General features: G+C 42.2%; 1 protein-coding gene across 4 annotated transcripts in view; it reads right to left on the bottom strand.

Moving 5' to 3' along the window:
- Positions 1-229: 229 nt before the first annotated feature.
- FYN (FYN proto-oncogene, Src family tyrosine kinase) overlaps positions 230-15,971 on the bottom strand; it is a 139,101-nt gene continuing 123,359 nt past the window's right edge. For all 4 annotated transcript variants that reach the window (XM_071438367.1, XM_071438359.1, XM_071438352.1 and 1 more), the window contains 2 exons: positions 13,513-13,644; positions 230-3,158 (listed from right to left, as the gene is read on the bottom strand). In XM_071438367.1, coding sequence (XP_071294468.1) covers positions 2,950-3,158; positions 13,513-13,644 — 341 coding nt within the window. In that variant the 3' untranslated portion in view covers positions 230-2,949. The remainder of the gene's footprint in view (positions 3,159-13,512; positions 13,645-15,971) is intronic.

Below are 15,971 nucleotides of genomic sequence, written 5' to 3'. Positions count from 1 at the left end.
ACACCATGGATTGGTTGGGAATCAGGTGGGCTGGTGGGGGGAGCATTTGGCCAATTGTTTTTACCTGGGTGGAGTTTATTTAGTCTTACATTTAAAAATTATTGGAAGGAACAGAAGATTCTTAATCTCACAAATTCTACTTTTAGAGTCACCACACAACTACTTGTGGTGTATACACAGTGCTTAAGAAAAGGCTTTTATTAATTTATAGCAAAAAAACCTAACAACCTTGTTTAAATTTTTTGCTAATGTTTTTATTTGAGAGATTAAAAAACCCAAACAACAAAACTCCCAACATTAAGAAAAAGAAGCAGAAGAGCTACCGATGAGAAATGGTCTGGATTTGCCACTCAACAGTGGCACCAGTCTGCACACAAGCCAGCTGCAGGCAGAGATCCGGCAGAGACCAACGTGGTACTCAGAGACTGAATGCAATACAAGAAACAGCAAACCCAAGAATCAGAAATAAAGGCCATAAAACCCCAACAATGCCCCATCTGAGTCTTACTTCCAATGAGAAACATAGGCAAACTAACGTTTTAGGCTCGTCCCGCATTGCAGATGGAAACTGCACTTAAGTTTGTGGCATAGCAAAGGCTGCTAAGGAACTTGGCAGCGTGGCCACGCTTCGCCACCGGGCTCTGGGCTGAGGAGGTGACATTTTGGCTTCGCCAGCCCGCTGAGTTACTATGGAGTCCTCAGTTCCATGGATGATATTTTAAGGCAGGGGGGTAGCTGTGGGAAAAAAAAGAGGGCCACGACTTGCTTTGTAAGTACTAAGAGGAAGCTAGAAGTCCAACAAGGATCATGGCCTCTTCAGTACTCCACAGCTACAGGTACAGCAACACTGAGTAGATAATGTACATAACATTACTTATAGACTCTACATGTAAAACGTTAACCAATTTATCATGGAAATCTGGTAACAAGCAACATTGCCGTATAAATTCACACTTTGAGAAAGGCTAAGTGTGGAAGCCTCCTTTGCAAGAGGATTTTCAGTCAGTTTTGTATAGAAAATATTAAAACGATGACAATTTGTTCTCTGAATCTCAATTGATTATTGGGTTAGTTTTCACAAACGAAGAAAGGTTCTCTTTAGAAAATGTGTGAATCTTCAGAATATGAATTCACAGTCTAAGTACTAAATAATAATAAAAAAAAAAGTTTAAACTGTCAGGAAGTCTTAGTTGGCCACAATCTTTTAAGCAGTAACAGCAATACAAGACATAGAAAAGCTTTTCCTGCAACACTTGTAAATGTAAAAGTATTCATGTTAAATGCAACAGAACTAATAAAGAACAAACTGCTGTAGAAGAGAGAAAGGAGAGACTAGCTATGCATTCAGCCATCTTCCTTACAGTTGAACTCCAGCTATTTAAAAACATATTGACTTCATAATTTGGGAAATGATGTCCCATGGGTAATTGGTCTGCATACTCCTATGAAATATGATGCCCCAAATGGCATGACAACCCTTCTTGAAAAGTTTTTAATCTCATGTCCACCATTAGCTCCACAGTTTAAACAAAAAAACAACTATCCAAATGTAAAATGCTCTTTTTTTTTAATTACTAAATTAAGAAAGTTAAACAGTTTTAAAATGTAAACTTGTGAATAAACCATAACAAAATGTAATTAAGACTTTAAAATTTGCAACTCAGTATTAAAAACTCAATAGAAATAGAAAGGAATTTTTTTTGTGTTTTTTGGTTAAACGTAAGTAATTCAAGGCTGGTACAGACAACTGAAAAGGTAATACTTTGTTCTGTGCATCCCCCATGAAATGTAAAGAAGTGCATAGTAATTCCACTGGAGAACTTGCAGACACAGAGAAAGTAATTTCATTAGCAGTACAGGACACTCAACACACTTATCTTACAATGGAAAAATGTTACACATAAAACAGAAAAATCCTAGTTGCATGACCAACAGTTTAGCAGGGGGACATGGCTAAAATGCTATTATTTTAAGACCATCTGAATGTGGTTACACTGCTTAATAAATCTTTTTGAAACAATTCAGTATACATGTTTTGATACAAGAAGTCCTTGCAGTTTCAATTTTCCAGTTCAAACGGTGATGGTGTAGTTTTCTTGCTTTAAATATGTTCGTTTTAATTTCAAGAACAAATCATCACACACTTGTCAAACATTGGAAACATTACTGTAAATACAGCACGTGATTCCTGAAAGAGCAAAGTTACAACCATCTACAGGTACATAATCATAAACAAAAAGTGCAATCCAATTTAAAAAAATCATGCTTGGCAAAAGCCAAAAATTAGATCACTGGCTTTCAGAATCCCACCAGTGTTTTCATGTCTGCAGTAAAATTATCGCTTTCTGGGTACAGCTGCAGCAGGATTCATTCAATTCCAAATGAGCCTCCTCTGCAATAGCACCCATATACTGTATGTACAGGTATGTATATATATTATATATATTTTATATATAAAAAAAGCAAAAACCCAAACACCTGTCCTGATTTTTTATTTGTTAAAACATGAAAAAAAAAATGTTTTAGACAAAGAGGCCACTTCTGGAAAATAATACTTTTAGTTGAATCAGGAGGAGACTAGTTAAAATCACATAGGTTTTGCATTTTAAAAAAAGGAAAGCACTAGGATCAGTTATTGGCACTGAGTTACTATTTACAATGAACAGAGGTTTTGCAGTTTACATAACATCAATACAATGCAGTTTTGGAGTCTTTGATTAAGAAAAAACAAGTGTTTTTCTCCTTTTCATCCAGGACATTCAGATTATTAGGACAAGTGGTCATAGGCAAGGGCTGTGGAAGTTCCCAGCTGCAGCCCCTCCTGTGCACTGCAGTGCTGGAAGATGTTGCACTCTGGAGAAGCCGATCACAGAGTTGGAAGGTGGAGAGCAGGTGGGACAGGGCTGAGAAATTCCTGGTAATTCATGACAGTGTCTGGAAACCAGGGATTTACAGGTTGTCACCAGGCTGGTACTGGGGTTCTGTTGCAGTGAAGTAGTCTTCAAGAAAACCCTGTAAATATTCAAAAGTTGGACGCTCCTCTGGGTCTTTTTTCCAGCAGTGAATCATAAGCTCATGCAAGGAGATGGGACAGTCCTGAGGACACGGCATCCGATAACCTCGTTCTACTTGCTCCAAGACTTCCCGGTTATTCATGCCTGTGAAGGGCATACAAAGCCACAGTAAATTACAGGAAAATTAACCAAGTACAACTATATCTACAACACATGTGGTTTGCTCAATCATACTAATTTCTTTTGGTTAAGACAAGTGAAACACAACCACACTGATGTCCTATTTCAGCTCCTCATCCACTGCAAGGTAACCTGGATTATTTTCTTTCTCAGTAGAGGGTTTTTAGGATCAGGTGATGAGCAGAACACTGCTCCCATGGTTACTCTCTTGGCTTACTCACAATGGGCAGGATTTGGTGCTTTCCCTCTCTGACAGCAGGAACTGTGAAATGTACTATGTGATGTGCTTAAGGAAAAAATGCATTGTAAAAAATGGAAAATTCAAAATTCTAGAAATTAAGATGAATTTCTGAAACCGTCACGCTGAGCATGGGCCTTTGTGAAAACATTCTGTAAGGTCATGCTGCAGGGACTTCAAGACAAACTGGGCTCCTCCTGGCTACCAGGGTTGTCCAGCAGCATTGCCTTCAGTGTCAGCCCAGAAGCTCATTGCTGCTGACCTGCACTCCCTCCCTCTGTGCTGGTTCGTACAGTTTCTATCATAGTCAACTGTTCCCAAACCAAAACAGAGCGAAGCTGCTCACAAGACAAGTCAAATGCCAAGCAAAACATCTCCACTAAAGAACTGCAGCTCTCTCTCACTCAGAAGAAAAAAGTCGATTACCTTCACAGAATCATAGAAACATTTAGGTTGGAAAATACCCTTAAGATCACTGAGTCCAATTGTTAACCTAACACTGCCAAGTCCACCACTGAACCATGTCCCTACAGACTTTTAAATACCTCCAGGGATGGTGACTCATCTTGCTTGACTCTGAGAGTAAGGCCAGGCTCTTTGCTACTTTTTCTTTTCTTTGTAACCCCTTGATTCCTCTGCGGAGGTGCTTTTCACCAAACATTAACTGCAAGCCACTCTAAGCTTAGGTTTACACCTCTCTCCCAGTACTCTCTTTTTAACAGTACCAGAGGTAATACTGGCACCACAGGCATGCAGAAGTGTTTCAGAACAAGCCTGCACGCTGACTGCAAGCTTTGTGCTTGCCCTGCCCCAGTCCCCTGCTGAAAAATATCTGCAGAATTCATTCTCCTGACTTAGCAGGTCCTGCCAAGCAGCTCTGCAGGAGAACCAGCAGGGACACTTCAGTTTCTCCATGACTGAATCTAGAAACCAGCACTTTGATGTTGCACTTTGTGTTAGCTTATCCTCTTCCTGGCTTCCCCTTCCCTGACACTGTCCTTTCCTGGGAAACCTCCACTTTCTTCTTGCAGGATGTCCTTTTGAGGAGTCCCAAAACCTCTTATTTTTTTCTAAACTTATTTGTGAGGAATAATTCAATCGCCTTCTTCAATACAGATTCATTTATCCACTCTACACTTTGACTTGTAGAAATGTCTGATTTTGGCTGGGATAGAGTTAACTTTCTTCCTAGTATCTGGTACAATGTTGTGTTTTGGATTTAGTATGAGAATAATGTTGGTAACACACTGATGTTTTAGTTTCTGATAAGTAGAGTTCATCCTACGTCAAGGACTTTTCAGTTTCTCCTGCTCTGCCAGTGAGGAGGTGCACAAGAAGCTGGGAGAAACTGTATTGTGTATAATTTGTTTTTCTTTGCTTATATGCCTCTCTTTTTCATTTCAAATAAAATGATTATTATATTTTACTTTATTTCAGTTATTAAACTGTTATTATCTCAACCTCTTGGATATCAGCAGGAGGATATTACTCTGTCAAGATAAAAAGAAAAGGTTTTACCTTTTTTCTGATTCTCCTCCCTATCCCACCTTTGGGGGGCCTGGGGGTGGGCAGTGGGAGTGAGCAAGTGTCTGTGTGGTATTTAAGTTACTGGCTGGGGTCAAGCCGTGACAGGGAATAAAATCCTTATATTACATAGCATTTAGGCCAGTAACTTAGCTGTAACCTTGGATGTGGTCTTTAGTCTGTATCTTCATGTCCTGGCTGTGTTTAATTATTAAGGATGCTTAGAAAAAACCATCTGTATCATTCAGCCTTTCCTGACCATCTACCTCTAGATTCTCATTTCATGTCAGGATTACAAAACCCCTCTTCCTCTTATCTTGTCAGGGTAATTTCCTCCTACTGATATCCATTTGCAGTGTCTGGGCAAGGATCATATTCCTATCCTGTCACTGTAACCAGCCCTGGCATAGTTTCCTCACATATTCCTTGTATTTATATTTAGGCTCTCAATTATCCATGTTGTGGTCACAGCATGGTTCTGCTTTGCTTACTGCAGCACCTCCCATTTTCAAACACGAGGAATACTTGGTTTAGTTTCATAAATGGGTTTTACTGCAAGGCAAGGGAAAGGAGAAAGGAAAAGTAGGGCACTGTTTCTTTTGCTGCCTGTTGTGCATTGAGGAGCCTCTCCAGAAAACTGTCTCATACTCTTACAGGCCTCTCCTTAATGCTCCCTTTCACAGGCAAAATTGCAAAAAGAAAGGTTAGATTACTGATTTACAGTATTCCCTAACCTGCAGACCAACACTTCAGCACTGGATTCTTTTGTTTCATTTACCAGATGCATCCACCTACCATATTTTTGTTGTTAGGTATTTATAAACAAGAAGCAAATGCTTTGAGTGGCTCCTAAAGTGGACCATAGTTAGGTCTTCAAAATTATGAAAATAGACTAATAAATAACAAGCCTCTGCAGACATCAGATTCTGCATAGAGTTAAGGTTCTCCTATATTATTGACTCCAAACTGATGTTGTTAGGTCACAGAGGCTCACAACAAACCAGAACACACTGAATAAATATTTGGATATTCCTCACTATCCAGCAGGAACATTTCCAGAGATATTTTACTTTTTCATTAGACTACAAAACCCTACTGGTCTGTTAGACACCACAAACCCACGGCTGCATCAACCCAAACTTTCTGGCCTTGCTGTTTTCAAGATACTACAAGAAAAAACATGCACCTTTTGTTCACGTTGTGTTCTCAATATTAGTTTTATAAATTTGTGCTTTGAACAAAAATCTGCACCTTTTTTCATATCCTTGTCTTTGAAGCAGCTGAATTACCTGGTGTTTTGGGGTGAGAACTTCTTTGCTTTGCTTCCCTTACATATTAAAGGCTGTGAAAATAATTGTTACTGGTAACTCATCTGTTTGTGTATAAATAACCACTAACAAACTGCATTCTTTGCTTTTATTTTGGCAGTACATCCTTAAGTACAACATGGATGGAAGCAACAGCAGCAGAAAAGCTCCTTCCCAACTGATTTGTTGTTCTAAGATATCAAATGTTTGGTATTTTTATCCAGTGCTTTACTCAGTGCTGCAAAGCACACTCTGAAACCTGATAATGAACTGTGTGCTGGAAGAAAAACCCTGAGGAGACAGAAGGGGGAGGAAAAACATAAACAGCTCTTCACTTCCCTTTGTTTAACAAAAAGGTAGAAAAAAGAACATGAAAGAGACATTGCTGTCTGAAATCATAGTCATTTTTTTGTCCCTGGAAAGTGAGTCAAGCCAGGTTTTTTCATCACAGTTTAATCCAGGAAAATGCCCTTCTTTTCTTTTCTCCTTTCTCCTTTCCCCTTTCCCTTCCCCCACAGTAAACCCCGGTTATGAAACTAAAGCAAGTAATCCTCATGTTCCTCACTGGAATTCATACATCCAGCAAGGGCTGAAGTACCTAGGATTTGCCAAAGAAATTCTGTTAGTTTTGACATGAACTGCTAATTTAAAAACAGAGTTTCAAAGACTTTTATGTCTAAATCAATTGGATTACTAGTCAGACTTATAAAAATAGCAGTGCTTCAGGTATACATTTTATGTCTTAAATGGCCTATTTATGTTTACAAACCTATTCTATAGACTTACTTATCTCATCCTGCAAGTTTTAGCATTTCTCTTTTGATAGCTGGAGTCTGTCATATCTTCACTTCTAACACCATAGAGAGAATATCTGAGCAGTCTGTACAACTCCTCTCTCCTAATGAATACCCAAGAGTTTCAACTCTTAATAAATAATAAATTACATTCTGCTTGCAGTGTGCTTCCAGACCCCTTAAAAGTTTATCCTAAAATCCTTAAATCTGTGAAAGAAAATACTCAGCAATATTCTTTTGTTGGGTACGGCTCTTCCACCTGGGCTGGGGCAACACCTGGTATCAATCCAGGCTGGGGGACGAATAGAACAAGAGCTGTCCTGCTGAGAAGGACTTGGGGGTGTTGGTGGATGAGGGGCTGGACATGAGCTGGCAGCACCTGCAGCCCAGAAAGCCAAAAGTGTCCTGGGCTGCATGCAAAGCAGATTGGCCAGCAGGGCAAGGGAGGGAATTCTGCTCTGCTCTGCTCTGCTCTGGTGAGACTCCACCCAGAACTCTGCATCCAGCTCTGAGTTCCCAGCACAGGAAGGACATGGACTTGTTGGAGCTAATCCAGAAAAGGGCCCTGAAATGAGAAATGGCTGAAAAAAAATCGAGATTGTTCAGCCTGGAGAAGAGAAGTCTCTGGGGAAAACTTACTGTGGCCTTTCAGTACTTGAAGGGGATCTGTTAGCAGAGCCTGTTGGGATAGGACAAGGGGTAATGGTTTTAAACTGAAGGAGACTAAATTTGGACTAGGTATAAGAAAGAAAGGTTTTTTACAATGAGGGTGGTAAAACACTGGAGCAGGTTGCCCAGAGTGGTCATGGATGCCCCATCCCTGGGAACATTCAGGTTCAGGCTGGACAGGGCTCTGAGTAACCTGAGATATCCCTGCTTATGGTAGGATTGGACTAGATGACCTTTAAGAGGTCCCTTCCCACCCAGACTATTCTATCTTTGTAGAATTCTATGAAAAATCAGCTTGTGCTCATGATGTTTCAAGAATTACAATTTGGCCAAGAAGAAAACATCCAATTCCCAAAAGATGGCTTTTCCATTAGCTTTTTATTCCCTGAGAAGACCAAAAATCAAATAACCTTCCACCATCCAGCTTTATTAGTGAAACCTTCAATAATCTCAGGATGCCACAGGATATGGACACTCTAATGCTCAGTACAATAAAAATCTACTGCCCATATAGACTGGGGACAGAATTGCAATACTGCTTGGCTTTCCTTAGAAAAGTCGTAGGAACTTTAAGTTACAGTGACTTTAAGAGTTACTATGACACAAAAAAAGATGTGGAGTTTCCAATTGTGACTGAAGAAAACACTGGCAAGTACTTTGGTGTGCTCTTAGGGGTTTGATTAGATGGAGCACAGCAGATGTGCAAATAGCATGGATCTGGGCAATGCTGCTCTTCCAGAAGACAGGAAACATTACTGTAACTAGGGAGTGTCCCTGCATACAAACTAATAAGCCATACAGATTACTCTGGGACTTGTGAAGTCCAGTGAGGAGAATGATTGTTTTAGGCTGTTTAACTCTTGTTTTCTTCTCTTAGACTATAGTGGGTTGACCCTGGCTGGGTGCCAAGAACCCACCAAAGCCTCTCTCTCACTGCACAGCTGGACAGGGAAGAGAAAATACAACAAAGGGTTCATGAGTTAAGGACTGGGATAGATCACTCACCAAATAGTGTCATGGGCAAAACAGGCTAGAACTAGAGATATCCATTGAATTTATTGCTAACAAAATCAGAGCAGGATAACGAGAAGTAAAATAAGGCCTTAAAAACAGTTCTAGCTCCTCCCTCAGTGGTGCTGGGAGACAGGGAATGGCTGTTATGGTCAGCTCATCACTGGTTGTTTCTCATGCAGCTCAGGGAGAGAGGAGTCCTTCCCCTGCTCCTGCATGAGTCCCTACATGGGAGACAGTTCTCCATGAACTTCTCCAGCATGGGTCCACCCCATGGGCAACAGTCCTCCCCAGACTGCCACGTGGGTCACTCTTCCATGGTCCCTCAAGGGCAGGCTGCTCCAGCAGGGGCTCCTCTCTCCACGGGCCTCCCACAAGGTCACAGCCTCTTCTCAGGCACCCCCCCATCCTCCCACTATGATAGCTTGGCCATGCAAACCCAATACACAGACTGGGAATGATGTTCCTTCCAGACCCAATGCATGCTTTCAGACCAGTGAAGCTGCTGTTTCAGACAGCAAAGCTGCTCCTAAAGGAAGACAACCTCTGAATGCTGCTCTTACTGAGCAATGCAAACCAAGTTATTTCTGGGGAAAAGGAGGAACAAGTTTTAAAACTCTGGAAGTCATGCCACTTCACTTAGAAATTAAAGCCTGAAAACCCCCAACATCTCCTCATCCTCAAAGCTAGACTATCAATATCTGTTTTTTGCTTTGGCTTTATTTTCTAAAAGAAGTTATTTCCTTAGTATAACAGATGAATAGATGCAGAATAGATGCAACCTTGAGCTACAGCATTTGTGAGCAGAGCTTCCTTGCTCACAAATAAACCCACCTGACCTTATCTATCCTATGTGGTGAGTACACCTCTTTCTTAACCTCTTATTTACCATCCCTGATGCTGTTACACCCACCTACCTACGCTGGCTCTCTGTTATGTACTTGGCCCCAGGCTTGGGTAGCACTTGGGTAGCAAGTGCTCTCTGGCACTTGTGGCCCAGCTTCCCCCAGGGATGAGGAGGCTGAATACAGCTGCCCAAAGGCTGCAGGGCTGCTTGGAGCCCAGGCTCAGAGACCTGCCTGGCCAGAGGCAGCAATGTGAGTAGCACCACAGCTGTCACACTAGACTTAAAATGAAAATGCTCTTGATGTGACAACTGCAGCAGAAATTACAAGGGGCAAGGTCAGAGGTACTTGTTTGGTACTTGCTTGGTATGGCTGATATTTCTCCCTATCCCAAAGGCAGCATGTTAAAAACCCACAGATTCTCCAACTACTGCTAGGGAAGGGCATTTGTTAAAGAGAAAAGAAACTGACACTGAAAAAGGTCCACTGAGCAGACTGTTTCTTAAGCTTGGCTCCTCCTCTGGCCCAGTCTATTTTTCATTTCTCCATTGTAATACTGGAAATAGAGACTCTGTGTGAAAGTTGCTTATTTGAATCTGTTGCCTTGTGAAAAGGATAAAAAAGCATAAATTAGTTATCATAGTGGCCCATTATGATCACTGATAGAGAAACAGGCTTGGTGGGAGCTATAGAGTTTGGGGCAAGGCTTTATTATGAACTCTAGACTGATCTTTATCTCCACCAGCAAAAACCTTTACAGCTCCTACATCTCACTACTGCACCAGCCTCTCTTTCAAAATGGGGCATCAGGACAGGAACTGGTTGAAATCTGTAGGACAAAGAATGCCAAATTCTGTGCCACCCAGTCTGTTTCCCTGCTGTAAACTGCCTGCCCTCCCCCTCTGTCCTACTCATTGTGCTTCTCCCTCCTTCTACACAAGCTTAAAACAATGCCTGGTTCCAGACATGGGAAGGCACGAGGTATGGTGTCCTGCAGGCATGGGTACCACCCCAGGACTGGGATGTGTGCTGTAAATCAGTTCCCCAGGCACTAAGAGCTTGTCAAGCAAGAGAGCAATCCCTTTGTCTGAGGGCCTCTCTCCACTTCTCCCAGCCTGCTACAAGCTGTAAGCAGAAACATCAGGACAACATGCCCACAAGTATTTCAGAAACTGGATATTACAGCAGACAGACAGTTCCATGACCCTCTTTGTTTCAAAGCTGACTCTTTTCAGTGTCACATCTTGGGTACCAAAGTGCTGGCAGTGCCAACAGAATGCAGCTGCATTCTCTCACCTATGGGTTGTCCACTTGGGTGAAGAGGGCTGAGTCTTGCCTCTCAGGGTGATAGAAATCCCATTTTTCCTCCTTGTGCAAGCCATGCCATAATGGCAAGAAAAGCCCTGTGGGTTCATCTGAATCCTACTGCCTCTCTCAGACAGGGATAGGTATTCACAAAACTTTGTTCTTCACTGGGAAGATCCTTCCTCTTCCCAGTGTGAAACAGGAGATAGATGGTCCTTTCTATGTCAGGGGAAAAGAGAGCCTTTTCTAAGGAGATCAGGAGGTCTTTGTCACCTTGGGAAGTCCAAGCTCTCTTTTCAATCCACTTGCAAAGACAGATCCTTCTGAGAAGGCCCCAGTTCCCCTCCACTGCTGCCTCAGCCTATAAAAGCTTTCCCATTTAGGGTCTGGGAAATGAGACTGGACTGAAATCTGTAAAGACTTTGGACACTCAAATGTAAGATCCAGGCTGCCCTTATGTAAAACTGGCAGAGGGGAGTGATGGTGACCATGAGAATTGTTAAGATCTCCTAGATGAGCAACAGGGGAGTCCTGGTGGGAAGGAATGGCCCTGGCCTAGAGCCTGAGCAGGGTGTAACCAAGGCAGGACATGACTGTCCAAAAAATTGCTGACTTAGTGAAATATAACACACAAAAAATTGCTTCCAGCTACTTGGTGTCTTCCTAGTGCAGGTGGAGGAGAGTGAGCCAGAAGGACTTTTGGCATGTGAGGGCTTTATGTAGTGAGGGATGAAGGGGTAGGATGGTGCTGAAAGAGGAGAGATCCCACTGGTTGTCTTTGATGTGCTCAAGCTGCCACGTAATAAAACTGTCCAGAGTTTCAGGACACAGCCCATGCCTGAGATTACTGTCATGGCTCCTACAAGAAGTTATATATTGCAGGCACTTAAATGCACATCCTGTGGACTCTTTCTCCTTTGGTGAGGGAAAGAAACATTTATGAAGTGCAGACATCCTCTGCAGCCATGGCCAACCCTGTGTTCAGCTACAGACTTGTGAGTAAACACAGGGCTTAAATGGTTGTTTTTGCATGGAATGGTATTTTTACCTTAACTCTGCCCTGACAGCCCCTGTGCATCCACTCTGCTGGCAGTGAGTAGAGAATTCCTGCAGCCCAGTCAGGAACACTGCCCACCCTCTGGGAGCAACACTGCACCAACTAAAGTTTATACATCTTTTTTCTCTCTTTGACCTTTGCACAGCATGCAATGTCTGCTTAAACCCTCAATAAACCTGCAGAAATCATAGCTTTCTCACATCACTGCCAGGAATCCTTGTGGCAGGAAGACTTTTGTGCTGACTGGTGACAGAGCTGCTCTGACTGGAGGCAACACCCCACATGGGGAAGTGCTGGGCAGAGGGACTCATCCATTCCACAGAAACATGCCATTATATTTTCTGCTACCTCATTCAGTTGTCACAGCCACACCTTTGCTAAGCTGCTCCCTGTTAAGGATGCCAAAGTTCACTGCTGATCATGAGATGCCCTCCTGTCCCCATTATTCTCTCCTCAAATATCAGCTACTGGCTGCTAGGTGCTAGCAAACTTGAAATTCCTGGTAAAAGTCTGGAAGATTTGTTTTGCTGAGTTCAGTCTTCTGAAGTGGTGTGAGACACCACAGGGTAAACTGAACTCCACCTTGATGCTTCTCCTGCTCAATTTGATATATGGATCTGACTGCTTGATCACAGCACAGATTGGAAAACTGAAACTGCTCTAGGGCATTTTCCATTAAATCAGCTGCAGTGCACACAGCCAGACTGTTGAGTATTTAGATTTTTTTTTTAATAAAAGGACTAAAAATGCAGCTAGAGGCATCTTGAAATGCAGGGCATCCCCTGTTAATATCTGTGCTGATGAGAAAAAGAAGGGATTAAATTCTTTTCCGTGTAATGCATGGCTTTCACGTCACCCCTTTCCTCTTCACCTGAATGCCCACAATCTTCAGGGGGGCAACAAGAATAAAAAGCTCTTTCTGCATAGGCAGATCCAATCACCCCCTCCTACAAATCTTAATCCATTGGACACTTGGCAGGGTTTCAACAAAGAGCCATGGGGCCTCCAGTTCCCCCATGCAGAGAATCTGGCCCTGCTGTGACCCTGCCATGAGCTCTGGTCTGCACATTACAGAACTATTTTCTTCCCTTTCCATCCATCTCAAAAGCAAGGATTAAAATTTAAGAGTTTATGAAAAAGAGATTTGATAGTACCAGACATTCAGACAGTCATCAAACCTTGCAGTGAACCAGACTGACAGAATAAATGGAGTGAGGCCTCTGTGGGAGTTTAACTGTAGGTATCTTAAAATAAATGCAATACTGTGGAGAGTAATTTGCTCCAGAATATAATAATTTTCCACTGCTTTCATTACTTGTCTAGAAATTATATTAATTGAATTGAGCACAATTGAAACAGTAGAAATGAATATGTTGAATTGTCCCCTTGTCATTTTTATCATGACCATGGCAAAGCAGCTTTGAGTCAGAACTGTTTTCAAGCATACACAAAATTTAAACATTATAGCCATTCTCCTTTGAGCTCAGTGAATATAAATAAACATTGCAGCTTAAACATATGGCCCATTCCCACTCCTTTTCCCAGGTGAAGCAGGACATTTTTCTTACCTGGGTATGGCACTCTCCCTTTTGTTACCAGCTCTGTCAGCAGGATCCCAAAAGACCACACATCTGACTTTATTGTGAACCTTCCGTACAGTGCCGCTTCTGGGGCAGTCCATTTAATGGGGAATTTTGCACCTAAAGAGAGAACACATGAGGCTTAACCAGAACAGAGACAGAACCAAAGCACCAGGTCACAGGTGACTCTTGTGTTCTGCAACATGTGCAGGTGGAAGGAGCTGCAGACAAGTATTACCCAACAGCTCCATAGAGTACACTCAGAGAGGACAGGTGGGCAGAATGTGTAGGGCATCAGGAAAGACTAAGCAGGGAAAGGGTCAGTCATGTCCCACATCACAGGAGAAGAATAACACATTTTAACTCAAGTTTGAAGTTTTATAAAATGAAAAAAAATCTCACCCCAGTTTTAAAAACAAATAAGCCAAATATAATAGAAATTACTTCTCCTAAAGTGTTTTAAATATTTGCAAATCAAATACAGTTACTATATAGAAGCAGAACTCAGATATACTGGATATGTACCTCCCAGTTTGCCTGCTCAAGCTGAGCAAAATACAAACAAACAAACATGGTGAAAACAAAAATTCAAAGCAAATCTAATATTTCATTAGAAACACACAAGGACTTTAAAATAATACTGCCATTAGAGTTGCTTGGAGTGCTTGATGTCAAAGCACGACTTTGGCCTGTGATTTATAACTTGACAGTATACTTTAAGCTCCTGGAACTGCAAAGCCTGTAGTGCCTTAAATACGTGCAGCTCTAATGTGCTCATCCATCATCAGAGCTTGCAGGAGCCAGTTGCAGTAAGGATAGTGAGATAACAAACCTTTAAACACTGATTTATTTGCTTTTCCAATCACTGACTGTTTTCTTAGGAAAAATATTTTCAGTATGACTTTAAAGAAAAGTCTTGTGGTAATAAGAAAAAAATACAATGTACAAAAAATATGCAGACATTTCCCTGGTGCCCTGTATTAACATACAGGCAAAAGAGTTGCATTGCTTATTGCTGATCCCTAGTGACAAACACTCTTGAATTTGGAAACAGACTGACTTTGACTTCACATCACCCTCTCATAAAAGCTCCCTTTGCTTTCAGGAGGAGCGTGAAAGTGTAACAACGTGGACAAATCACTCTCAGGGAGTGACCTTATGGCACTGTTTAGAGTTCCCTGCCAGCACTGTTCCACCGTCACATCCAAGGCTCAATGTCCTGTAACTTCTGCCACACACCCCAATCTGATGTTACTTAGAGTAAAAAGTACACATGGTAATCCTCATCTCCTTACTTAGTAAAACTTCGATGTGCTAAAATCTTTTCTGCTTTGCATGTAAATGATCCTAAGAGAGACTAGTACTCTAGTACAAATAATTTTTTTTTCCTAGGGAGTATTGCAGTTGATCAAATAAGTCCTGCTAAATAACAGGAAAATGTCCTGCTAAAGGATGAAAAAGATGCAAGAGAAAGTTTCAGATACCTAATGCCTGAAGTCAGGAACTTAAGACTAGTTAAGCATCAGCACATCACTGGCTAGATGTGCAAAGGTGCTGGAGGATTTTGGATGCCTGTTCACTTTTTAAAATCTGTCTCTTATGTATCTTCATTGGTTGATAGGTAGGCAGAACTAAAATTTGGGTGCTTGGCTCAGTCTCAACCTCCTTCACTTACACTTCTTTGTGTGACCAACCTTAGCCTACAAGACTCAAAATTTGCAGAACTTCATTTTTTCCTTTTGCCTTGGCTGTGCTGTGTGAGTCCTTTGCAGCAGAAGCTGCCATCACTGGAGCCTCTCTCCTGGAAGCTGGCCCTGCTCCAGCAGCACCAGCAGCCACATGGGCTTGGCAACTGGCTGCTCCAGCTGCCAGGAGGTCCTGGGGCTGTACAGCCCATGCCAATCCCTGGAAAAACTGCAAGCTGCATGTATCTGTGGTGAGGCTGCCCAGGCCAGCAGTGCATGCCTTTAGATGGGCCTGTGCAGGCAGCCCTGGATGTGAGGGCCGATGTTCCTCTGCTGTCTCCTACGTGCAGCCCAGATAGTACACACACCCCGTGCCAGCTGGATGAAGGAATAGCTCCAGGCTGGCCAGGAGCCTGAAGCTTTGGACCTTGGATGGTGCTGGGTGAGATGGACATGCAGGGGGGGTTTGATTGTTCACATGTTGCACACATTTTATTCAACAATTTTCTTTTTCTTTAATCAGCTGTGTTTGTCTGAGAAACTTAGCCAAATCTGCTCAATTCCCTTTTGCTTCAAACTCATATCCAAAGGTAGCAACCACCTACAACTCATCTTTGGAGGAAGGAAATCTCTTCAGACTCTTTTGTGGCCAACTCCCCCAGTATTTTTTTCTTCCTCAACCTACTGCCAGTGTTTCACTGGGAGATGAGTATGCAGCATGTTGTCAAACCACAGGAAAATGAGAAGCAAGGTAAGTCCCTG

This window comes from Agelaius tricolor, unplaced genomic scaffold, assembly GCF_023055355.1.
Source record: "Agelaius tricolor isolate 1412-34295 unplaced genomic scaffold, bAgeTri1.0.p SCAF_1, whole genome shotgun sequence".
NCBI classification, from domain to species: Eukaryota; Metazoa; Chordata; class Aves; order Passeriformes; family Icteridae; genus Agelaius; species Agelaius tricolor.
Note: the sequence above shows the minus strand (reverse complement) of the source record. Positions and strands in the feature narration are given on the sequence as shown.